Source organism: Euprymna scolopes, chromosome 2 (genome assembly GCF_053919585.1).
Source record: "Euprymna scolopes isolate OS-2025 chromosome 2, ASM5391958v1, whole genome shotgun sequence".
Lineage (NCBI taxonomy): Eukaryota > Metazoa > Mollusca > Cephalopoda > Sepiida > Sepiolidae > Euprymna > Euprymna scolopes.
This window is the reverse complement of record NC_136483.1, coordinates 72,065,099-72,093,027: the sequence shown is the minus strand read 5'-3', so window position 1 is coordinate 72,093,027 and position 27,929 is coordinate 72,065,099. Positions and strand designations below refer to the sequence as shown.

General features: G+C 32.5%; 1 protein-coding gene across 1 annotated transcript in view; it reads right to left on the bottom strand.

Annotated features, from left to right (window-relative positions):
* The window catches only part of LOC145292223 (transport and Golgi organization 2 homolog), a 49,485-nt gene extending 31,426 nt beyond the window's left edge, over window positions 1-18,059 (bottom strand). Inside the window, exons 1-2 of the mRNA XM_080138547.1 lie at window positions 17,921-18,059; window positions 3,166-3,314 (exon numbers count right to left, since the gene is read on the bottom strand). Coding sequence (XP_079994673.1) covers window positions 3,166-3,307 — 142 coding nt within the window. The 5' untranslated portion in view covers window positions 3,308-3,314; window positions 17,921-18,059. The remainder of the gene's footprint in view (window positions 1-3,165; window positions 3,315-17,920) is intronic.
* Between the last annotated feature and the right edge of the window lie 9,870 nt (window positions 18,060-27,929).

The window sequence follows — 27,929 nt, the reverse complement described above, 5'->3', positions numbered from 1 at the left end:
TTTCCAACCCCTAACAAAAAATAAAAAGGTTGTCAGAAACAGCATTAAGGCAGAGGCGATTTCAAAAGTTCAATAAATGACTTTTATTTAACAATAGAAATAAACAATTACCAAAAATTTACTTTTTTATATAGAAATAAAGAAGTAAATTACGACATTAAATAAGAATAAACATTAAAGGATGATAAGTATATAATTATATAATAAAAATATAGAAATAAACCAATTTATTTAGATTTAAAAAATAACATTATTATTGCTAAAAATATTTTTTAAAAAGTCAAATATATAAATAGGAATAATTTGAGACAATTGAATATAAAAGGCTAAAAATTTAATCAAAGATTTAGTTATTTTTAAATTTCATTTAGAAATAAGAATATTCTACAATGTGGAATAAAAATCAGTTAGCGATTGAAGCCGCAAAAACAAAAAATTAAATTTTAAAGAGTTATTGAATATAAAGAGAAAAAAAAAAAATGAATATCAAGATAAACAAAACTGAAATTTGATGTTATTGTAATTTTGTTGAATTAATCATGATTTAATTTTTCTTTATATTTTTTTAATATATAAAATAACTCTTAATTGATTGTTATTAATTTCATGGTGCATGTTTAATTCATGGTTAAAATATTTGTTTTGACTTATCTTCAATGAAAATAATTTTACGAAAAAAATCAAATCGTTTTCAAAATTCCCTTAATTGTATTTCCACTTTTTCGCTGTACCAAATTTTTTCACTACACAAAAACTTTCGATTATATAATGGTATATTTCAAAACAACAATTCCACATGAATCGGAATTGTACTTAGTATTGGAATCGTTAATCAACATTTTCCTGGAATCGGAATTGGAAAAAATTTAGGAATCGTCCCACACTACTTGCAACCTATACTTATAAGTTTTGAATAAAGCATGCCTCTGTTTTATTTAAAAAAAAAAGCACATCTCTTTTACAAAACAGAATCTTCTTTAATATAAATCTCACCTGTCTGTTTAAATGTATGTATGTATGTTTGTATGTATGTTTGTGGGTCTGCTTAAAACTTTCAACAAAGGCGACGGATTTTTCACAAGATCGATATTGTTTTGAAGCTTAACTCTTTAGACGACAAATATAAAAAAATTGGCTAAAAACATTAATTCCTTCACCCTCAACTGGGCACTTTCTTACAAGGAAGAGCTCGCTTTTTTTTCGCCAATATTTTCGAAAGTCATCCCCTCTTTTCGATTGACTAGCCTTAATTTAAACCTTCACCACTTCCAGTTTGGCGATGGACACAACAACAAAAATATCACATTCTTTTCCTCCTTCGCGGTATGGGTTCAAGCCTGCCTGCCTGCCTAATATTTTTTTTGCTCAACACACACCTTCAAATACCTGGGCAACACCGGGCACCCAAGCTAGTTTCCTATAAATTCTGAAACATCTGATGTATTCAATGGCTGCAAGAAACATCTTAATGCTGGTCCAACCAACATCAATCATGCCACCATTTTACCAAACTAATCTGGTCATCTCGTAGACTTTGTGTCAAGAATGATGCATTTATAAGTATACTTATTCCAGTTTTTCCCAGGGCTCTCCAAAGTATTCAAAGAGGGGAGGGGCATATTGCTAACATTTTAGAGCTACATAGATCAAAAAAAAAAAAAAAAAAAAAAAAAAATGACCTGGACGAGTTTTATACTGCTTTACTTATTAGCTTTGTTTTTTTCTTGAAACTGGTTCTCCAAGACCTCATTCTTTTAATCATTTTCTAAATAAAAAGAACCACTACAACATTGTTTTTACATATTTCAATTTAAAAAATTTTTCCTGGATATTATTCCGTTTTCCATTAGAAGAGCTCCGCAAGCCGAATTAAAGATTTTGGTGGGCCGGATCTGGCCCACAAGCTGTAGTTTGGAAACCCCTAGTCTAGGCCATTGTTGAGGTGGCTTGTTATCTGTTGGCAGACATGTATGGCCCTGTGTAGTTATAGGAGGTCCACCTTTTTAGGTTTTATCTTTTCACTCTTTGAAGAGGGGTTAAGTTATTGCTTGACGTGCCACTACCAGGGAATGTCTACAAGGCTACCCAGGCATTTTTTTCAGGCTAGAATGCTCTTCCTCTAAAGTGCTGGCTTCCCAAATCCCACTTTTCTGACCTTGTGTCACAGCTTCCCATTGTGGGGAGATATGTACTAGTTTCAGATATCACCTTTGTTGGCTTGAGATATTTTCCTTCCAAGCAAGTACAACATTTGTGACCATCATAGCCCACTTTCAACAATCCTGAGCTAGGTCACATGATATGGTGAGCCAATCCAGATTCCATAGTCAAAGACCAACTACTTGTGGACCTGATAGAGCCACTAAGTCGGGTTTGATTGTCGCTGCTCACCATTTATAGCAACCAGGTAGCGAAGGAGAGGAGGAAGAAGGCTCTTATAGATTAGCTTTCCTTCTAGGTGCCGAGGTGAATGCCCAAATCATCTTTGGAGAAAAACAAGGACCAGAAATTTAGTTGTTGTTCAAAGTCTGTTTGTAAAGAGCCGTGCGTTGTATCTCAGTGGTTGTATTTTCAAATGTTGGAACAGTGCATTTCAAAATACAACTGCTGAAATACAACACGTGGCTCTTTACAAACGGACTTTTTTTTTTGTCCAACTTTACAACATGACAAGAAAGAAGAAAAAGAAAAAAACAGAAAAAAAAACAACATACTGAGGATGGAGTATAGCTCCGAAATATATTTATGTTATAAATTTCAAACAAGTAAAATATTTGTTTATTTTCCTAATATTACGTTGTGATTTGGTTTTCAAGCACACTAAATGCATATTTTATTTTATACCTATGTGTTTTTATTATTGATGCTTTGAAAATTGTCTCACAAAGGAATATAGTTACATTTAATGGAGAAAGACGAGTAGGAGTGTAAACCCTCCTTCCAGATAGTCCTCCAGGAAATGTTGATAAAAGTCCCTGACAATTATTTATGATATGTAGATTATTGTTACGAAATCATCTTCATTTCTTCTATTTAGTTTATATGACCTGGGGCAACATCGGGTACCCCTGCTAGTTTTATATAGATTATTGTGACGGTTATCTTACTATGTCTTATTTACAACAATTCAGAAAAGCAATGATGGCAATAGAAAAATTGGCTTACCTCCAATGCAACATGGATTATTGATCCAAAATCCGGATGGAAGGGTAGGTCGATCCCAATACTCATCACGAATATTTGCCAATATTAAACGGAAAGAACCGGAAGTAGCTTCTTCATTCAAATGATAAAACAACAGGCACATTTCAGATCTGAAATAATACAAAGAACAAGAAACAGAATTTAAAAGAAAACCTGTTATGCATGAATTGTAATCGAGGGAATACTGGAACTATTCATAGGAACCATTATTTTTCTATGTAAAAAGAATATATTTTCCTATTTAATGTGACCTTTAACACTTTGCCCTTTCTTTATAAGAATTGCTTTAGAGTAAAAACTTTCTATATGATAATTCCTATATTGTTTCTTCGATTTTCTTTTTCATTTTTGTTTTTGCCGGGGATGGGGTATGGGGCTACTGTAACGTTGTCTGGGAACCAACACGTTGTAGCCTCAGTCACAAAGTAAATGAAGAATAGAAAAGAACAACTTGCTTTTTTTTTGTCGTATAATGGCATTTTCTCATTCTCCCACCATGCGTGACTTCTCATTACGACTGTGATGTTACCCCACGTGATCCGTGCTCTCTAACGTCATCAAGGTTTCTAGCATGATCATCTTCTCAAACATGCTCTCTCCTTTTTATAGTCTTCTTTTTCTTCACCATGACGTCATTTTGCTCACAGTTAGGTATTTGCATATAGTCGTCCGCATTATGTTACTACCAGATGCCGGACATTCACCCACTATTTCAAAGACTTCAATAAATCTTTTTTAAATTTTAACTTAAGCACAATTGTTCGGATCTCTCTTGCACTTGGTTCATCGGGTATATTCATTATTTATTTTTCAAAATTATTTCTCATGAACTTAGTAGCAGCTAGGATTACTGGAATGATGGAAAATTTCCCAAGATTCCAATTTCTTTTCATGTTGTATATGTAAGATCTTGGTATTTAGTTAATCTTCTCCTTTTCAGTTCTCTTTACGCCAACATTTGCTAATGTATGGTCACTTATTATTATTTGCAGTAAAATAGGCTTTGGCATTGTTTCCCAAATCACTTTTTAGTTAGTTAAAGCAAACATTGAATAAAACTAATCATAATCGAATAAAAAAAAAAAAAAAAAATTTTTTAAAAGGAGATAAGCATGAAATCATAATTCTAACAAAGGGAGAGTACCCAACTTTTATCTTTTTTTCATTTTTTTATATAAACTACCGTGCTGTTCTCATCTTGGACGTTTTCTTACAACCTTTTGGCCGATGTAACCTTCAAACTTCTTCAGGCGTATCTTGTTGAATTCAAGAATCTTTCTGTTGAACTCAGCTATAGAACAGAATTTCAAACTGAACTTTTTATTAAATCCACGGGTAGCTTGCTCTTATTCCATCAGCCATGACCGGGTAAAAATTTTAAGTACTTTATTTACCCAAGTTCTACAGAAAGATTCACAAGCGATCATACATTAGGAAATAACAATTCAATCCCTTGGCCTTTTGGCTACGAACAAAGTGTAATATCTGTTCTGATACTACACTTCACCTTCCAGCGGTGGAGAAGTCCTTCTAGACTAAGGTAATTCTTATTTTTGTTCCTATCCAGAGTTTCCCTTTTTGGGGAGTTGGATTTTCCCCACATTAAAAAACGACCTTGTGTCTTACTCTGCCCTCATGGGGAGGCAAGTAAATAGGAACAAATCTTGGAGGTAAAGGAAACACAAACTGGCTTCTGCCTACTCTAGCTCAATTAGGAAATTATCTAATATCTACCTCATCAATAAAAATAAATAGAATAAAACAGCACTAATTCTCGGAACTAATAAAACAACTTTTAGGAAAACTTTTACTATATTCATCAACAGAATCTCTTTTTAGAATAATACGCTGATTCCAACGATTCTCTAATAATTTAATTCCTTTTTGTGTAGAACGACTTGTCTTTTGTCTCAAAATACACTTCAGTTTATGATATCAATTCTTCATTGAAGCCAAATCTCTTTACCTTGACTGTTCTTTTGAGGCCTGCAAACAGCCAGTAGTTGCCAGAGATTAGATTTGGAGAACAGCATTGGTGCAAACGCAATTAGAAGTTTAGATCATATATAACACTATACATCCCCAGGCCGCATCTGTCAGATCCTAGTTCACGGGAGCATACTTGTGATGTACTCCTGACCATGTTCATTGCTCCTGGCTCACAAAATAGATGCAACCCAGCAGGACTACATTCTTAATTGTCTAGTGGTGGACCCCTCAAGGGTGACTAGACTCTCACTGGTCACCAGAAAATACCGCTCTGCTACTCAAGGCACGTAAAACGTGCATGACCCTAAGTCTATGTGGCAACTCTTATCTTCAGCTGGCCACTCGTCGTTAAATGATGAGGGTTGCGTTCGTCCTTCGTAGATGCTCTGATGAATGGCTTGTATGCTGCCCTTCTCAGCTGCAATTTGGCATCGATGCTGTAACAAAACATGTTTTGATTTAACAGTTCAAAAAATAATTCAGAGCATTTCTTGTCAACAAAAATAATTATTTTAAAGAAAAATTTTTGTGGTAAACTTTGTACATGGAGAACTAAGTTCCTCGAGTTCTCAATGACTTCCTGATATAGGTTGTTACAACTTAAGTTCATTTAGTTAATTTCCCAGCTAGGAACAAGAGCTTTTCAACTTAGCTCTTATGGGAGTCCCCCCTCCCCCCAAACTCCCACCGGGCGGGAGGCCACGGCGATGTGCACTCCTTGATGCTAACCAGCAAAAGACTCTTATCTCTAAAAACACAATTATTTTTATTAAATCGGCTTCTTCCCCCTCTGTCATTTGAAGATTACTTCTTTCTCTTTGCCTCTGAACCTCTTCCTTCTCTTTTCCATTATTTTATATTCTTTTTCTTTTGTCTTGTGAATTTCTTCTTTCTCTTTTGTACCCATATCCCTCTTTAATTCTCCTTTTTTTTCCTTTTTCTTTCTTTCTTTTCAACTCAAATTACTTTTCTCTCAAAGAAACTGTATTATCTTCCAAGGTTCAATTTATTTATTTATCTGTCCACCCACTTCCCTATATATTCTAAAGGTTCTTTGTGAAATCAATTCTGATTCTTCCCCAATTGGAGTCCATCACCATCCACAACTATCTGGTTGGCCAACTGGCCAGACATGCAACAGTTGGGAGACTGAGGTCACCTCTCTCTTGATTAATAGTTTTTCCTATACGCTTGACGACAAAAGTCTGGTCTTTCTGAATCTCAGTTATTATACTTGTCTGCCTTCATTAGTTATTTAAAATTCATTTTTACCAAACCTGACTAGAAAAACAGTCTCTTTTCCCAGTTCCCTAGCCCCAAGGAAATCCCATTATCAGATTTATATTTTCCTTTCATTGAAATAGATATCATTTTTCTGGTGGACAGCATTTCATGGGCATCTGTCTTTCCTTGACCAAATGTCAGCATGGTCCCCCTAACCATACTTCATCCTCTCTCATCCTCATCTATCTGAATGGGATCCCTGGTGTCGTCCGGGATCCCGTTACACATATAGTTTTGCCTTCGTTGGGATCGACTTGTGACATTGTGTATCATCTTGATGAAAAGCTCACTCTTTTCTTCTTCATTTGTGGGCATTTTTGTCCCCCTTTTTTTTTTTTTTTTTTTTTTTCAAATGCATCAACAGTGCTATATAAAGTGGATAATAATCAATTACTAACTATTCTGCAGTCTCCCAAATGGATTGTTAACTATTCTGCACTTTTAACTAAGAATTTCCGGGATTAAATTTGACACACTGCTGGCAAAGCTTACTACTCCAAAATCAGAATCAACTCAGTTTCTGAAATCAAGGCTCTTTATTCAAACTGGTATCACCTCATTTGCATACACAGTAACGAGAAATTTTGTTATTTCATGAGATCACCAACATATAAATAAAAGCAGTAGCCATTTAAAAAAAAATTGTTTTGTCTGCCATTGGCCACTACATGCTGCACAAAATCAGGTTTGTAGAAATTTTTAAGGCATTTAATCACATATAATATTTGCTATTGATGTTTTTTTCCTTTCTCCAAGTAGTCGATGAACAAAATACCTTGCACACTCCAAAAGGATTTCAACCTGTTAAAAGATTATACTTCACGCCCATTGCAGAGATTTTTGCCATAAACATTTTGTGTGGCACAGAATTAAAAGATGTATTGAAATCAAGCTAAACAACATCATGAACCACTATTAGCAGCCAACGAGACTCAATAAGCTGATCACAACAACTGGAGTTAGGAACAAATCTGAATTGTAACGGCTGTATAAGGTTTTGGAGGGTCTCTTTTTAGAGGTTCCAATTTTGGCAGAGGATTTTGAGGAGAGCTGGTTTCAAAGAAACATTTTCAGTGAAAACTGTTTTTAGCTTTGTAGTTAAATGTGAGAAAGAGAGAGCAAGAGAAATGTTAGATGATAAACACAAGCAAAATAATGAGCTCAAAAGCAAAAATTTACAAAAGACATATTTTTATTGGACTTATTGCCATCGCGTAGTTAAATTAATTAACCTAAAACAGAAAATACTTTACAAGCATAATTACATATTATAACTAGCTATAGACATTTATTAACACATTGACAAACGCAATACGGACAAGTAACACAACATAATAAAGCAATACAAAAGTTCACAACTCACCCACCAGGTGGAGACCTCTATCGTTGATAGGATGAATATCTTCCGCCAATATCAGGCTTGTATCTAACATAGAGGATAAGTGTGTTCTACCGTGGCCTTCGTTATAAGACGGTCTTGGTTCTACCCTATGAGGTGGATGCTTTCTCTTTAAAATATGTTTACCTACCATCAGACGGGTAATTTATAGACATATATGAAACAATTTAACATACTCTCGACAGGTATTGTACAACATATATGAAATAATTTCTCTTCCCACCAAGGCTAATATAATTTTAAGAAAATTGAAATAATTTTTAGAAGATGGATCATTAGGATTTCCAAATTAATACACAAATACATTGTGTTGGTTAATGAGTTCGCAACCCTTGCTTCACCATAAATTTCAACATTACTGCATTACTTTCTTTCCTCACTAACGGCACTATTATTGTAAGAAAAATGATGTCATTTTTGGAAGAAATCTCATCAGAATTTTTAAATTAATGCATAAATACATTGACACAGTTCATTATCAAATTCCACATTACTCTGTTTCATTTTTTCACCACTACTGTCAACAAAAATTTTTGGAAAAAAGACGTGATTTTCAGAAGGCTTTACAAACAAATATGTTGAAAAACTTAGTAATTAGGCAAACCTTGCTTCATTACAAAATTCCACATTACTGTGTTCTTTCCCTCCCTACTACTGACACCATCATTTTAAGTGAAATGATACCATTTCTTGACCATAACTCAGCAGGTTTTCCAAATAATTACATAAATGCATTGATGCGAATGATGATTCGGCAACTTTTACTTTACCACAATTTTAAATATTAATGCAGTTCTCCCTGTTTCCTACCACAATCACCAACAACACATTAGTAAGAAAAACGATGTCACTTGCGGAATATAATTCCATAGTTATTCCATATTTTTGGAATATGACATTACTCCCTCCAGCCCACCCAAAAAGTGAAGGTTTGTTTATTGCTAGAAAACTCCAGAGCACGTTAAAAAGCAACATAATTATGTCTTTCTACTCACCACACCAACCGTGATGGCATTCCCCGAAGTTAATATTGAAAATTCAGGAAAATATTCTTAACCACATGCAGAAAGTGATAAATTGTCTGGGCCGATTATTTCATTACAAACAGACCAATCAATTAACTTGCATTTCATCATTTTTTATAATACTTGGATATGTTACTAATTTCGACAATCATTTTTATAATTTCAAACAGATTTTCGCCCCCATCCCCTTACGAAAATAAACACTTTGATATATTGTCTGGGTTGACTATTTCATTACAAACACACCAATAAATTAACTTACATTTCATCATTTTTAATAATTCTTGGATATGTTACTAATTTCAACCATTTTTCATAATTTTAACCCGCATTATCGCCCCCCCCCTACAAAAAAAAATAACTGATGTTTTGTCTGGGTCGATTAATTCATTACAAACGCACCAATCAATCAACTCACATGTCATCATCATTTTTCATAATTCTTAGATATGTTACTAGTTCGACAATCATTTTTTATAATCTTAACCCACATTATGCCCCTCCCCTTATGAAAATAATAACTTTGATATATCATCTGGGTTTATTATTTCATTACAAACACATCAATCAATTAACTCACATTTCATTATTTTTCATAATTCTTGGATGTGTTACTAATTTCGACAATCATTTTTCATAATTTTAACCAACGTTATTGCTCTCCCACCCTTACGAAAATAATAACTTTGATATATTGTCTGGGTTGATTATTTCATTACAAACATGTTAATGGATTTATTCACATTCCATCATTTTTCGTAATTCTTGGGTATATTACTAATTTTGACAATCATTTTTTATATTTTTAACCCACAATCTTGCTCCCCCTCCCCTTACTACCATAAGAACTTCGATATATTGTCTGGGCTGATTATTTTATTACAAAGGGACTAATCAATTATACCAAATTTAATCATTTTTCATAATTCTTGGATATGTTACTAATTTCTACAATCATATTTTATAATTTTAACCTACATTATCGCCCGCCCTTACGAAAATAATAACTTTGTAATATTGTCTGGGTTGATTTTTTTATTACAAACACACCAATCAATTAACTCGCATTTCATCATTTTCATAATTCTTGGATATGTTACTAATTTTGACCATTTCTCATAATTTAATCTACATTCTCGCCCCACTCCCCCTTACGAAAATAAACACTTTGCTTTACTGTCTGGGTTTGTTACTTCATTACAAACACACAAATCAATTAACTTCCATTTCATCATTTTTCATAATTCTTGGATATGTTACTATTTCGACAATCATTTTTCATAATTTAAACCCAAATTATCGCCCCCCCCTCCCCTTATGAAAATAATAACTTTGATACAATGTCTGGGTTGATTATTTCATTACAAATATACCAATCAATTAACTCACATTTCATCATTTTTCATAATTCCTGGATATGTCACTAATTTCGACAATTATTTCTCATAATTTAACCCGCATTATCGCCTTCCCTAACAAAAAAAATTAATTTGATATATTATCTGGGTCGATTAATTCATTACAAACGCACCAATCAATCAACTTCCATTTCATCATTTTTCATAATTCTTAGATATGTTACTAATTTCGACAATCATTTTTTCATAATTTTAACCCACATTACCCTACCCCCTTACGAAAATAACTAATCAATTAACTCTCATTTCATAATTCTTGGACATGTTTCATTTTCGACAATCAGTTTTCATAATTTTAATCAACATTATCGCCCCCCTCTCTTACAAAAATAATAATTTGATATATTGTCTGAGTCTATTATTTCATTACAAACACACCAATGGATTTATTGACATTTCATCATTTTTCATAATTTTTGGATATACTACTAATTTCGACAATCATTTTCTATATTTGTAACCCACATTATCGCCTCCTCCCTTACTAACATAATAACTTTGATATATTGTCTGGGCCGATTATTTCATTACAAACAGACCAATCAATTAACTCACATTTCATTTTTCATAATTCTTGGATATGTTACTAATTTCGAAATTAATTTTTTATAATTTAAATCCACATTATCCCCCCCCCTTACGAAAATTATAACTTTGTAATATTGTCTGGGTTGATTTTTTGATTACAAACACACCAATCAATTAACTCACATTTCATTTTTTTTCATAATTCTTGGATATGTTACTAATTTTGACAATCATTTTTCATAATTTTAATCTACATTCTCGCCCCCACCCTCCTCCTCTTTACGAAAATAATGACTTTGATATACTGTCTGGGCTTATTATTTCATTACAAACACACCAATCAATTGACTCACATTTCATCATTTTTAATCACTCTTGGATATGTTACTAATATCGACAATTATTTTTCATAATTTTAACCCACATTATCGCCCCCCCCCCCCTCTTACGAAAATAATAACTTTGATATATTGTCTGGGTTGATTATTTCATTACATAGCCACCGATCAATTCACTCACATTTCATCATTGTTCATAATTCTTGGATATGTTTCTAATTTCGACAATAATTTTTCATAATTATAGCCCACAATGGAAGTGGTAAAATCTTTTCTCTCTAATAAATTCCTCCTTCACCTGCCACCACTTAACACCATTGTGGGATCGTCCACAAGAGACAGTTATGAAGGAACACCGGTTTGGGTTTTCTTTAATTCGTAGTTGCTTAAAAAAATTGGAATGGAATTTTAATTCTACTAGATGAAACGCACCATGGAGTTAACCAAATCGAAGAGTTATTCATACCATTTTTTTTATTTCGTTTTGTAGTTGATTAAAAAAAAAAACTGGAATGGACTGGGTGAAACGCACCATGGAGTTAACCAAATCAAAGAGTTATTCATGCCATTTTTTTTTTTCGCTTTATTTCGTTTTGTAGTTGATTAAAAAAAAAACTGGAATGGACTGGGTGAAACGCACCATGGAGTTAACGAAGGGTTATTTATGCCATTTTTTTTTTGCTTTTCGCTGTGTTTTTTGTTTTGTTTTTACGAACACGTCCATCATTTTTTTCCCCTGATTTATGCTTTCTGTTTTTCCGATTTCTTTTTTAAAGAAGTTTTACGTTTGTTTGCGTTTTTTTTTTTTCCGATTTTTTAAAGAAGTTTAACATCGTTTTTATTTTTATTTTTATATTTAAACAGGGTTATTACTTCGCTTATTCTTTACTTTACCCCCGCCCCCCTCTCTTACACACACCACACACACCTCCAAACAACCGGGCAACGCCGGATACCCCCGCTAATAAATCATAAAGGAATAGATGTCAATCCACTTGCACATTTTTTTTTTATTATTTTAAAAAGAAACTACAATAAAATGAAAAATTAGTCTTCTCTCAACATGACTTTTTTAATTATAAAATAAAATATCCAATTTGAAACCTTAAACAGACAGCCATGTTTTTTGGATTTTTTGGGGAAAATATTTGGGAGGTAATGGTTTTAATGATTTTTAACAACAATTTTCTAAGGAAACTTTATTGAAGATTTTGTAGTCACTAAGAACATTGTGCAATTCTTTACTTATTCTTGCACCTGTGTTTGCAATGCAAAATAGAACAACTCTAAGCACAGCTCTGCACAGATCAAAGTCATTTGAAACCTGTCAAACTCAGAAAGGAAGCATTATCTGTTTTAGCTGTCTAAATGTTTTGTTTATGAAATGCTAATTTCAGCAAGAGACCATTGAATTTTTGTAAATATATCGAAAATTATTTTATATTGAAGTACTTTTTTAATAGAATGCTGTAATTTGAACAAAGTTTTGCAATAACTCTATTAAATCCAATCTCAGATGTTATAGAATATGATGGAATATCAACATCATTTCTCTTATCAGATAATGGATCTCGTATGACTTGTGATCATTAGTATTTCAAACTTTCTTTTTGGCCAATATTGATTCTATAGTAGTTTGGTGTTTCGCCGGAGGCTCGTAGTTGTTGTCACTTGTTCCTGGAATGTCTGTCCCTGAATATTCACTGTGTTTCCGTTTCTTATCTGCAACTTCTGCTATTTTTTGAATGACCTTTTCTAAGATGGTTTAACATATTAGTCATTGTAAAAGTTTTTGCTGATTTGTCACCTTTTGATGTGATGATTCGACATAACTTGCAAGCAGCTGTATTTTTATTCTTTGGATTGACATCAAAATACTTCCAGTAGAAACTGGTTGCCATAATGGTTGAAGGTTGTTGTCAGTATTTAGTTAATTTTTTACATATTTAAATTATGTCTGATATCTAATTAGTAATTTATCTCAATAAACTGTACATTATTTAAACCATAAAAATAAAAATATATATCTAATGGTAGCAAGAGCCCGAAAATGCGGAACAAGAGTATAACTAATAAAGAATGCTTTAGTTTCGGTTCTCACATCGTTGCAATTTACTGTACAATTCCTCAACATGAAAACTGGAAGATGAAGTAATAATTTTCTTTGACAATGATTTAAAGTAAAAAATAATGTTAATTTGATAGGCAGGGAAAGGATGGAAATTTTCCATATGTTTATATCTATCTGCCTCAAATTCAGTGCAGTTGTAAAATCTCTACATCTTAACAGCACATGATGCATGTTATTTGATAATATAGTGAAGACAATGTATGTCGCTTCTATAAATTTTCACTGTCAATCAAAAAAGGGAGGTAACTTGTCTTCGTTTACAATATAATTAATATTAGTATCATTTATGACAACAAAAGTTTTTGATAACTTGGCATTAGAAAACCTATTAATCAACCGATTAATCGGTAATCAGCCAATTTGATAATCGGTACATCCCTAGTTGCAAAGTAAATCATTCTTTATTATTTTATTTTCAACTATTAAAAATAATTGAACCAGTCGATTTGTTTACAAAGAAATCAAAATGCTGTCTGGTGGATTTTTACCAAATTAAATTATTTTTTTAAATAGGATTCTTAAATTTTGTTTTATTTTATGTTATTACATTTTCATTTCAATAAATAATCAATAAAGTAAAAAAGCTATCAAAGTTATATTGACACGAGAAATACACATACACACAAAGTTGTCTCATAATTTAATATAGAGATGACAAAAATTTTAAATGTATAAATATAATTTTTATTATTTACTAGCAGTTCAGCCCGGCTATGCTCGGGCCCTATGTACTGTTCATAACTTTATGTGCATATGTGTGTGTATATATATATATATATATATATATATATATATATATATAAGTATGACAAATGTCTAGATAACCTAAATCTAAAATTTCAAATGTTTAGACCCAAAATTGACAGAGGAGTATGGTAGAATCTGCAAAGGTCAACTCTTTCAACTTTGACCTCTTGGCAGCCAAATTATCGCCTAAAAACTGATTAAAAAGCTTGCTGCATGTCTAAATACCCTTTATGTAAAATTTCAAATGTTTAGTCCCAAAATTAGCTGAATAGTTTACTAGAGACCGCAAAGGTCAAATCTTTTGAACTTTGACCCCTTGGCAGCCAAATTTTTGGCTAAAAACCGATTAAAAGGCTTGCCCTATGTTTGCATGCACCTTATGTAAAATTTCAAATGTTTAGACCAAAAATTGGCTGAGAGGTCAAAGTTTTTTTAAACTCCTTAACATTTATTTTGACCCCTTAACATTTATTGTTTTGGGCTCAAATCAAATTAAAACGTTTGATCCATGTTCAAGTAATCTACATCTAAAATTTCAAGTATTTAGACTCAAAATTGGCGGAGGAGTTTGGTAGGGTTTTCAAAGGTCAAATCATTGAACTTGGACCCCTTGACAGCCAAATTTCTGCCCGAAAACCAATTAAAAAGATTTTCCTAAATCTCAATAGCCCTTATCTCAAATCTCGAGTCTGTAGACTGAAAATTGACAGAATAATTTGGTAGGGAAATGTACACACACAGACGGACACACACACAGACAATTTCACCTTTATAGATTTTGTAGAGAACTTTTATCCTGTCAACACTGTTACCACGCCTACTTTTAAAATCTATATTTGATTTTTTTTGGGGGGGGGGGGGGAATTAAAAGATTTGTTTTATATATGGTAAATATCTGGTTGATGTCTCTTGAAATTAAAATTAGATTTTTTTTTAAATTAGTTCTAATAACCTAAATAGACTATTAGAACTAATTAACCTGGAAAATATCCAATAATCAATTTATGAACATATAGATTTTTCACTGTTATATTGTTGAATTCACTTTTGCAATTGTGAATTTCCTCCTAGCATTAAGTTGACTTATGCAAGTGCTAAGTCTACAATATGTTGAACTTAGTATCTACGAGAATTGAAACTGTATTATTTTATTTTCTTAAAATGTTTTATATAAAATACTCAAAGCTTCTTTAGACTATATTTTAAGCTAGATTTTAGCTTCTAAAGGAGATACTAGCTCACCTATTAAAATTTAATGGACTAACATAGTTTGAAAAGATGGGTAGCCATTTTTTTTTTTATATATATAATTTGACATTTAAAAAGAAAAAGAAAACTGCAAAATAATAAAATTAATACTTTTTTGTTCTTAGAGACTCAGTTTTGAGAAAGAGTTTTATTTTTTAATTTTAGTCGATGGATATATTTTTATCAACAAGTTGAACCGAGACTCATCTCTCTTACTATTGCTGAAAGCACGGACGGAGAGTCTGTATGAATTATGTATTATCAAAATTCTAAAATAAAAGTACACAGTTTAGTTGATAGTGATAATAGTTTGGATACTCTTTTTTGGACCCTGGTTTGCAACATTATCATTTGACAGTGCATAATGTACATATAGATTATTATTCTGAATTTCCCATCCTACAATATTTCTTATATATATATAAGGCAAAACGGCCGCACGCGTTTTTGTATGTTCAAGAAAGCCTTTTTTCGGGGGGGGGGGGGTACTATTTTTTTTAGAACTTTTTATATACTCGTTAGATCATAATACCTACGGTTTACAAACGGACGTCGTATCTACATTTATTTACATGGACTTTTAAAAAATTCACGCTATTCTGTTGTTACGCATGTTTGTTCGTCTTTTTTGTATAAATAAAGTGAAACTCAATGAAGCAATACCTGTCAGCGGCTTTTCATGGCGGGACGTCTTGAAAGCAATAATCAATGTGGGGAAAACCTTTCATATCAGACAATTGCTATTCATTTGAGAGTTCTCTCTTTTTCGCTTGGTTTCCCCAACATCTTACATAATGATATGTCAGATCTTACAGTCATATCTCACACCTTACGTAATGATCTGTCAGATCTTACATAATCATATCTCACATCTTAGTCATAGCTTACATAGTGATATTTCACATTTTACAGTGATATTTTACATCTTATATAATATCTCACATCTTATACAATGATATCTCAGTCATACGCTTTGATTTTTCGTAATGAATAGAATTCTTTGATTTTTTTTTTTTTTATAAAATGGCATCTTACCAAGTAATTGCTTATTTTTATAAAAGTGTAGAGTTGCCGTTAAAGTAAACAATTACCTTATCATTAATCCCCAGCTTTTTTTTTTTTTAAATCATTAGGAATTTATTTAATGCTTTTTCTTTTTTAATTTTTAAATTATAATAGTTATTCGTGTTTTATCGTATTAAACATAGGGTGAGGTAATTTCGGTACTTTACAGCATTTGAACGAGTTTTATTTAGTTCTCAAAGGTAAAATCGTTAAACTTTGACCCCTTAACAGCCAAATTTCTGGCCAAAAACCGATTACAAAGATTTCCCAAATCTCAATACCCTGTATATCAAATTTCGAGTCTGTAGACTAAAAATTAACAGAGTTATTGTGTAGGGAAATGTACACAGACACTTTCATAGATATATAGATTACTTTTTTTTTCTTTTCTTTTTTTTGTTGATACTTATGAACTTATGTTGCCATGTGGAAATAACGTTATTGGTCAATTTTACGACCTGCCCCAGCGTAGTATAAACACCCCCAACCATCCCATCTTTAAAACAGCTTTCGAAGTTGGAGGCGGGGGGGTATTCTGAAAGCCGTTCATGAGGAGGTTAGGGTGTTTATAATACGCTGGGGCGGGGCCATGGCACCTCGTAAAAATTTACCACGTTATTATTTTGGAAAGGCATTAACATGGGGAGGGTGGGTACCCATGCACTTATTGATCCGTGCTGAAATAATAACGTTATTATTTAAAAATCCATTCTTAACATGGGGAGGGGGGTGGTGTTTTGTACCTATTCTGAACTTTAACCTTAACACTTGAATAAAAAAACATAAAACTTTAATTAAACTTGAAAATACGATTTTTAAAAAAAAATGCGCGGACCAGTAAGTGTACTGCATTAGCACAAAAAAAACAAAACTTATTGTAAAAGTTAAAAATACTAGTTAAAAAAAAAAAAAAGCGCGGTAACATAAGTGCATAAACACCCTTTTTATTTACCCTAACTGCTAACTCTAAACTAAGTTTTAGATTTAGTTCGACAAAAGTCGGTTTGGTTCCGTTCAAATTCTGTAGAAGCACCGCAATTTCAAGAATCGAAGTGAAGGAAGCTCCCTAAAGTAGTAGACTATACAATATATATAATTTTATTTCAGGTTTTAAAAAAATTACAATTTTTAAGACTCATTGAAAATAAAAAGAAAAAAAAAAAGAAAGAAAATCGAAATAACTGTGACCTTTTTTTTTTTTTTTTTTCATTGTACAATTAAAAACAATGGAATTCAGAAATTAAAAAAAATAATTATTTTAAAACCTGTACAACTCATTTTTGTTGTTTCGATAAAACAGTGTCGTCTTTTTTGTTGTTGTTTTTGCGCGCTCGTTGAAATTTAATTGTCACTTGGACTTTTTGCGTTTTTTACACTGTACATCAGAAACAGTAGACAACGTAAACGTTTACGATAGTTAATTCCGTTCTATCAACATTGAAAAAAATGATTTTAATAATAACAATGAAAACAAACATATAAAATAAAGCCAGAGCAGATCTAATCATAACAGAGAACACGAAAGAAACAAGAGCAAAACTTACGGTAAATATTGCGATCTCAGATAGACAGATAGATGCGTCCGATGTTTTCCGTCGTGTGATCACAACGTGTTGCCAAATGAGATTTTAAAAACCCTCTAGACCAGAGAAAAGAAATCTCCAGAAAACCGCTAGATTTTTTACTTTTCGCCAATGTCGCCATCTGAAATCTTCAAAAACCGCTAATTCGAAACAAAACAAAAAAATCTCCAAAAAAGAAAAACTATATTTTAACTTCCCTAATCCCTACCCTACATAAAAAATATTATGAATATATACAAAATATTTTGTGTTTTCTCACTATATATTTTTGGGATTATGTTGAAGCGGTTAGCTCCCCAGAAGACTGCCAAATTTTATCACCTACTTTGGCGTTTCTACACTATTTGGTTGAAATTTCGGAAATCGTAATGCTGGATTTCACATGAAAACAATGCTATCTACGTATTGCCAACCACCAATTAACAATCGAGCATATTTTTGTCTGCTTTGAATATTTTTTTTAAGGATTTAAATATTTGTCAATTTTACAATATCTTTTTATTTTCGGTTTATTTGTATTATATTTACTTTTCAAAATAAAATTAACATTAAAGTATAGTATCTGTTCTGGTACTATACTTTATCTTTTCTGTCTTTGGTCAATAAAGGAGAAATCTTTTAAGATTGAGGATTTTAAAAATTGTTGCCTGACTACCGAGTGTCTCTTTTTTGTGTTAGTGGGGTATTAACTACATTAAACACGGACCGTAGGAAAGCAAATATATATATATATATATATATATATATATATATATATATATATATATATATATATATATATATATATATATATATAAGAGAAAAGAAATCAAAACTGTAAATTATAATTTACAATTAAATTTATTATTTGACATACTACTTCTGCAAACAATGTTCAAAGTCCTTATTCCGCAGAGTTTCAAAGAATGCTGTTCTTGCTATTCTTCTCATCAGAGGGCAGAAAGAAATTAGCAAAATATAATTATAGCTAGGCTAGAATTTGCTGGTTGAGGCATGAGATGAAACTACAATTCATGATAGTCATAAATTGCAAAATGTCCGTTAAGAAACGTGTGAAGAAATGTGGAAAAAAATGTGGGAAATGTGGAAAAGAACAAAAACAAACCGGGAATAACATTCCTGCTTATTTGAAGACTCTTTCAATGGTAATCCGAAAAGTGAAAAGGGATTTTTTAAAAAGGAATGCAACAGTCAGAATTTTAAATCCAGAGGTAATATAATTCGGTAGGAAAAAAATGATAAAATCAACTCAAATTGATAAAAATTGTTCATTCAATCAGTATAATCCAAAGATAGCAAGATTGTTCTTTAGTTGAATAGAAGAGAGAAAAGTAGAGATCGAAAAACTAACAGATCAGCTTCGATTATTGGTTAAGATGTATATATATATATATATATATATATATATATATATATATATATATATATATATATATGGAACAATTCATTGTACTTGTGTTTCCTTTCCGAAAAATAAATGTTTTTAACTCTTGCTAAAATATTTTTCAACATATTTTATGAAATTCTTGTACTTATATATATATATATATATATATATATATATATATATATATTTATATTTATATATATATATATATATTACACGTGGAAAACTTTTGTTTACTCAAAAATAAATGCAATAAACTTTGCTGAAGTGTTAACATATACTGCGTCTTAGAAAAGGTGGTTCACGCTGATAATTAAATGTAATGATAAACGTTGAAATAATAGTAAAAATAGATAAAAAAATCATGAATGTTGGTTGGGGAGGCTAGTAAGTAGGAACAATACAGTCATTAGTTGAAGTACAGAATAGTTAACAGTTGAAAAATCGTAAACAACAACAAAAATCAATAAATACTTTATACTAAGCACAATAAAATTCATTTATCTATCTTTTATATGTGCTGGAACTGTTTTTAAGTTGTTTTATTATTATAATCTATATATCAATACGATAGCGTGTGTGTTTTTTTGTGTGTCACACTTACATCCGGGTCGTTTAATTGTTATGTTCTTCTATTTCTTGTCATAAATAATTTTAACAAGAATTCTTCATAATTTTTTATTTCGGTTTCCACTATAGCTGATGGTACTTGAATCATCAATTTTTTTTATAAATAATTTTATCAAGAATTCTTCATAAGTTTTTGTTTCATTTTTATTTTTATTTTTTACATAGGAATCACCACTTACCAAGGCCTAGAGACCACTTGAGGATAAGGGTTTAAGAGTGTACAGTAGTCAATTGGACAATATAGTAATCGTTAGTAATGGAAATTCGGTAAATTTGTTAACTTAAGTGAAATGGCTCATCAAGAACTTATTTACGTTGAACTTGAAGACAATCAGATTGTAGTCAGCTGGAAAGCAGAAAAACGGAAGACAGTTCCATAGGCGTGCACTTCTAAGAAAGAAGCTTTGTTCATGGAATTTACGTTTAGGTTTAGGCACAGATAAAGAGTAAAGAGAATTATTGATAGTGTTTTCAGCTAGACAAGTGTTTCTTGTGAAAGTTTGGCGAGGGAGGACTATAGATTGAAGCTCAGTCGAGCACTTGCCATGAAAATAACGATAAAGCAGAGACAAACGTGCAACATCTCTTCTGTGAGATAGAGGTTGCAGGGAAGAGAAAAGGACATCTCCTACGAGGCTACGAAGTCTATCAGGGCAGGACAAGTCCTTTCTAGCAGCTCCTGACTAGATGTGGCAACAGTACTCCATCTTTGGACGTACTTGGCTTTTATATAGATAGAGAATTGCATTAGCAGTGAGATATCGACTGGATCGATAGAAGGATCCTGCCATTTTTCCAGTGGCCTTGGCAACAGATTTGATGTACGTGTTTCATTTAGTACATGTTCCAGGAGTAAAGGTCAAGCCCAGAAGCTTTTCAAAACATGAGGCCTCCCCAAGACGAAAGCCATTCATTTCAATTGATGCCAGATGGGGATCAGAACGTTGATGATGTAAAAATAGAAGCTTGGTTTTAGATACATTAAAAGTAACCAGCCACTCCTTTCCCCATTGTACCACATGCTAAAGATCAGAGGAGAGAGAATCGGAGAGAACTTGGTCATTTACGGTCTTAGATATGTTACCATAGATGGTAGTGTCATCAGCATAAATGCCTAAGAGTGATGTAAGGATGTGATTTGGAAGATCATTAATGTAGGTCAGGAAGAGAGTTGGGCCCAGGATGGACACCTGAGGAACTTCAGCATTAATACTGTGAGCTTCTGATTTTTGCCCATCAACTACTACTCTTATGAACCTATCAGAGAGAAATGATTTAATAATTGAGAAGACATTTCCAGCTATACCATAGCTGGAGATCTTGTGAAGTAAACCTTTATGCCATACCCTATCAAAGGCTTTTGATATGTCAAGAGCAATTGCCATAGAAAGGTTGCCTCCGTCGAGAGATTTGCTAATCCTATGAGATATAACTGTAAGCACATCTGCTGTAGATCTAGCAGAACGGAAACCATATTGTGTGTCACTAAGAAGGTTATTTTTGCTGAGATGTTGATTACTTCTCTATTTAACACAGATTCCAGCAATTTACTCATGACGCACAGGAGGCTTATAATGGTTGCTGGCAGTCCTGAAACCCGCTTTAGTCTCCATACATCTATTACGTTGGAAGCAATGGAAAAAGTGATTCCTGAGCGCAATGGCAGCAGCACATTCTGTAGAGAACCATTTTTTTTTTAGGGTATGAAACGGTCTATACCTACAATTAACCATTCCGTCAGGTTTGATACACATCCTTTTTTTTGTTTCAATTATGGCTGAAGGAACTCAAGTTATATATATATATATATATATATATTTATATATATATATATATATATATTTTCATAAGTTTTTATTTCGGTTTCGATTTAAGTTAATGCACCCAAGTTAAATAGATATATATTTTTTTTAAATCGCAAGTTTATTACATATAAAAATCAATAGAACATTAACTCTATAATAATATATACGAAACCTGCAAGAATTAAAATATATTTAAGCGTACTTTACGACCGGGCTTTACCGGACGTTTGTGCTAACTTAGATAAATAATTTTGCAGTTTTAACAAAAAAGCTACAATAATATCAGAGCATCTTCATTTACGCTGAACATCTACAGAATGCCAACATCAATATATTACATATGAAAGAGTCCGCTGTGGAATTTCCACAGGTCCCGCTAGTTGTTGTTGTTGTTGTTGTTGTTGCTATTATTATTTTATTTTTTAGCTGTCTTTACAACAAATACATGGTTGTTTGTCGCTTAACTATTGGGGACTTATTCTTGGAAAACTGTAAAAAAAATCTATGACTACCACTAACTTTAAATTTGGGGGTGCAAATTGAACATAGGGTTAGTGGTAAAATAAGTTATTTCTTTACAATTTTTCAAGAATTAAGCCTTCCCACCTGTTAAGCGATTAGCGGCCATTTTTTTTATTTTTTTTATTCAGTATGTAAAAAACCGCTTTGAAGAACATATTTTGAAATTAAAAAAAAAAAAAATAGTTTTAATACGTTAAAAGTACACAGATCGGTAGATAATTGAATTCTATTTCGTTTGCTAAAGTTTTTTTTTGTTGTTGTTGTTGCTTTTTATTTATTTATTTATTACAATTTTCAACTATTACCATTTCTACGCTTTTACCAAATGAGTAAATACGATTAAATTAATGGGAGTGCTTAGATCCTGTTTTAAACTATAGAGGCTGGAACGCCCCCCCCCCAATAAAAACTACTTGAAAAAATCGATTTTATAGCGAGTTTTAAGAATGGTTACCCCCCCCAAAAAAAAATGGTTAACCAAAAAAAAAAAAAATGGGTGAAAAAAAAATAGTCTGCAAATAATTCATACCAAAGGCAATAAATGCTACTTTTCTATCTACCTGAATGAGTTTAGCTTATGTTTTAAAATCAAGCAGTTTTCTTCATTTTTTTTAAATCTTAAATCGCGCGTGCGCGCGCGCGTGTGTGTGTGTGTGTGTGTTTCAAATAACTTTCAGATTTTCTAGATATATAAAAAGAAAAAGGAAAAGAAAAAACAAAAACACGCTAGCGGCTAGATCAAAATTTTGTCCACCAGATTACAAACGAAATCTCTGAGTCTAGCGAGAAAACCTCTAAATTGGCAACACTGGTCGTGATTCTGCCGAGTTAATTAGAGTTATGTCCCTTGCCAACGTGAAGAATTTGATTTGAAATTAATTGAACTTTAACCTGATAAATTGATATATTTTATTGTTAATAAAAGTACGCGTCATAGGATATTAGCTGACTCACAGTTATTTATAATGACAATAAACATATTTCTTAGTCTCGTTCTTTCGGTCTAAGTTGAAAGTACTTACAAGGGTTGGGGAATTTTTGTAGTGTAATGTGGGTGTAAGCTGAGGCAATTTTTATTCATGTCCCAATCAAGAATGTGTCGTTTAGGGAAGGTGAATTTTATTGACATTAAAATCCGTATTGTGTCTAATTTTGCCTTCGAGGGGAATAAAGTAAATAGAAATCCAAGTAAATAATACTTGCATAATTTGATTCCATTCTCTTTTCATATCTATAATGGTGGTCCCCCGTAACAAACTATTTTCTCTTGTGGATTAATGTCCCCTTGCTGACTGATGCTGCCACGCACAGACTAGTCAGTTACTATGGCGCATTAATCCTATATGTCCCTTAAGGAACTAATTACCCCTGTCAGGATCTAGCCAGCAGAGGAGCTCTGACCACCAAAGAAGACAGACCTCTCTCCTCTCACTCTCTGTCCACTGAATCCCTCCAAGCTACGACTACTTCATTGGACCTCCACTGGATAACCTGGGGACACTTTAAGCTTCTGTCTCTCTCTCCATCCTAGAACTTTCTATTCCTTTTCTTTCTTTCACTTTGAACACAGTTCTTCTTCTTTCGAAATAAACCCACCTAAAGCTCTGTTCTAGTCCAAACACTGTTTCGTCTTTATATTAATGACTTACCTGATAATATCATTCAGAAGATTAATATCTATGCTGATAATATCATTCAGAAGATTAATATCTATGCTGATAATATTATTCAGAAGATTAATATCTATGCTGATAATATCATTCAGAAGATTAATATCTATGCTGATAATATCACTCTCTATTTTGATGGTGCTTTTCATCTATCTGCAGAAAGATGGAGACACAATGCAGATGAACACTAAAAAGTAAATGACTTGAATACCTACCCTCCTTCTATTTCCACTTTGTTGTAATTCATTCTCCTCCTCTCTTCAAAAGCAAGTAGGTTTTCACAGGAATGTGTTAACTCAAAATATTTTCAAACAATGAAAACCGTTTTAAATCCAAAAAGTAACAATCATGTATCAAAATTAACCAATCATATAAGAAAAGTGACCTTCTCAACAAAATCAGATTTCACCAGCCGGCTGCACCAAAGTACTCAAGAACATATGCTCAACACTCTCTCCGCATTCCCCATATCTTCGGCTTTAGGTAAGCGAGTGGAAAATAATTATATGTTATAAGTAAAAAAAAAACAACTTGTATTCTCGCAAATCAAACGTATGCATGCACACACACACACACATACATACGCACATGGCACAGACAGACATATATACATATAAAAAATTTAGCTATATAAACATGCACGCATCCGCATAAGCATATTTCTGCATATTGGTAGAGTTGGAGAAACGTGAAGGAATTTCAAAGTTAAGAAGTTCAACTAAAGAGTAGAAAGTTTTCCGGTATCCACTGAGCTTTAGAGAGAAGGGGTGGGATTTTGCAGCTTGTTAATTGTTAGGTTATTCAGGAGTATTTATATTGAGGGAATACACGTTCAGAAAGTTCATCAGAGAACATTCCATTGAATTACTTGAAAAACAAACACAGGGTTGCAATATTATTATGATGGAACAGAGACTGGAGTATGGTAGATAATGTTAGATCTATTAGAATAGAGAATCTTTTTAGTACTCTGTCCAAGAGAGAGAAACTAGTAGCTGTCACACCAGTCAAGATATGAGTAACAATATTTCATGAACGGGGGAATACTGACTTTGAAGAAGTATGGGATATTGGGAGTTGTGGGAAGTTTTCTAGCTTGGTAAATGGAGCCCATCTTCCTTGCAGTAGACTTGGCATTATCTTCTATGTATTTATTCCAATTCAACTTGCTTGTGAATCTTAAGTTAGGGAGTCTTAATGCCAGATTGTCCGGAAGTGTACTATCAGCTATGATAAGTTTCTTATTATTTGTTAAAAGAAAGGAGTTTAAACCCTTGACTTTTAGCCAATTCAAGGTAGCACTCAGAAGTTACGAAGAAACTGAAAAAATGATCACAGAAAAAAACGAATCCACAAATATCATGAAATATAAAAATACACACATAAAAACACCAAAATTAAATTATACCCATGCCAGGAATAAAAACCGCAACTTTGCCAAAAACAATTTTTCTCCTAAGAAAAGTACAAAAATTATTTACTATAATTGTGGACGACCTAATTACAAGTTTCCAATGTAGATACAGGACTCAAAATGGCGACTTCATTAAAAAGTGTGGAGAGCTCTGTTAGCGAACAAACATTTTTATTTTCGTGTACGTTTGATGCTTCAACAAACAATAATAATTTTCTTGTCGATTGTGGGCCACGGCACATGTGATTACAAAGGAATCTGATTTTATCAATTTTGACCCCCAACTTTAAGCCACAAAATCATTTTGTAGAACTAGCTGACAGAAGTCGAGTAAATGATATCGTTTTGAAAAGAGGCGATGCTAAATCTCGCTAAAGAACAATAAAGGTGAACTATGTTTCTGTATTGTAAAAAACGCTCTTCTAATCTCAAAATTTAAACAAAATATATTTTCTGTACAAGATGCCACAAAACAAGGTACAAATATAAACTTTAGCCCCAATAAATCAAAACTGGTATACCCGAATGGAACTGTATTCGACATTAAAGAAAATGGAAGATTATATTGTTTAAATAGTGTAGTCTCATCAAAAACTGCCTGCCATTATCTACAGACATGGCATAAAATTCTTGGACATTGCAATATTCCTGATATCAAAAAGTTGCCGACTGTAGTTGATGGAATGAAAATACAAACATAAAAAAACTTCAACTTCGACGTCTGTACGCAAGGGAAAATGACAAACTATCAAAGCAAGATATCAGACAAGAAGGCCAAAAAAATCCTATCAATGGTGCATTGTGACTTGAATGGTCTCATGGAACCGATGGCCAGAGAACATTATAGATATGTGTTGAATTTCGTAGATGACCATTCAGGTTTAATAATGGTTTACTTTTTAAAGAACAAATCTGATACCCTGGTAGCAACTAAAAATATCTAGCTGACATGGCTCCCTACGGTGAAGTCAAGTGTATTCGCTCTGACAACGGTACGGAATTCACCAATAAAGACTTTGAACTTTTACTAATTAACCATCATATCAGGCATGAAAAATCAGCTCCTAGATCGCCACACTAAAACGGGACTGCTGAACGTGCGTGGCGGACACTTTTTGAAATGGCAAGATGCCTACTCATTGAATCAAAACTCCCCAAAAACCTCTGGACGTACGCACTTATGGTGGCAGCCTATGTACGCAACAGGTGTTTTAACAAAACACTATCTAAAACTCCATATAAATCTTTCTGCGGTAAAAAAAAACAAATTTAAGCAGAATGCATATATTTGGTTCAACTTGCTTCGCATATATAGATAAAAAGAGTAAATTGAATATTAAAGCCGACAGAGGTATATTTCTTGGATACGATAAAAACAGTCCAGCCAATTTAGTATTTTTTCCCGAAAAAAATAAAATAAAAAGAATCCGGTGTGTAAAATTCAGACACATTTAATTTTAGAGATGAAAACCCGTCATATGAAGAAGATGAAATTATATTCCCTCAAATAATTAAAACAAACGAAGACAATAAAAATGACGGAGACAAGAGTATCCATGATGATGATGATGATGATGATGATGATGATAAAGGCAAAAGATATCCCAAAAGAAATAGAAGGTGACCCGCTTTTTTGGTGGTCGACAATATAAAAGATCATCAAATCGACTATTGCTATTCAAGGGAAAATGCGCTAAAAACCTTTAATGAAGCAATTAATTCAGAACATTGTGATCAATGGAAAATTGCCATGAAAAAAGAAATGGATGCCTTAACCGAAAATGATACCTATACGGTAGTGCCTCTCCCAAAAGATAAACATGTTATTTCTACAAGATGGATCTTTACAAAAAAGACTACAGCAGCAAGCGCAGAACAGTACAAAGCTAGATTTGTTGCTAAAGGGTACTCTCAGATTTACGGTATAGAATATTTTTCTATGTTTTCACTGACCACAAACCTAATGACAATCAGAATTTTACTGCAAATCGCATCGCAATATGACCTAAACATCCATCAAATGGACGTAAAAAAATGCTTATTTGAATGCCCTAATAGACTGTGAAATTTATATTACTCCTCCAGAGGGATTTATAATGAAAAATAAAAATAGCGTGTGGCGACTTAACAAGTCATTATATGGTCTAAAGCAGAGTGCTCAGTGTTGGAATACAGTATTTCATGATTATATTATTAAACAACAATTCAGACAATGCGCTGTAAACCCCTGTTTATATACCCAACACAAAGACGATAAACTACTGATTTTGGTTTTATGGGTCGATGATATTTTAATTGCATCAAATTGTGACATAATGTTAACCGATGTTAAGAACAAATTAAGTAAAAGATTCAAAATGACCGATCTTGGCAAAATATCCTGGTTTTTGGGGATAGAATTTACTCAAAGCAAAGGACTTGTTACGATGAATCAATCGAGATACATCGACAAAATACTATTAAAATTTGGAATGGGAGAGTGCAAGAAACGGTCTACACCGGTCGAAAATGATATTAATAAAAATATACACACAGAATATGA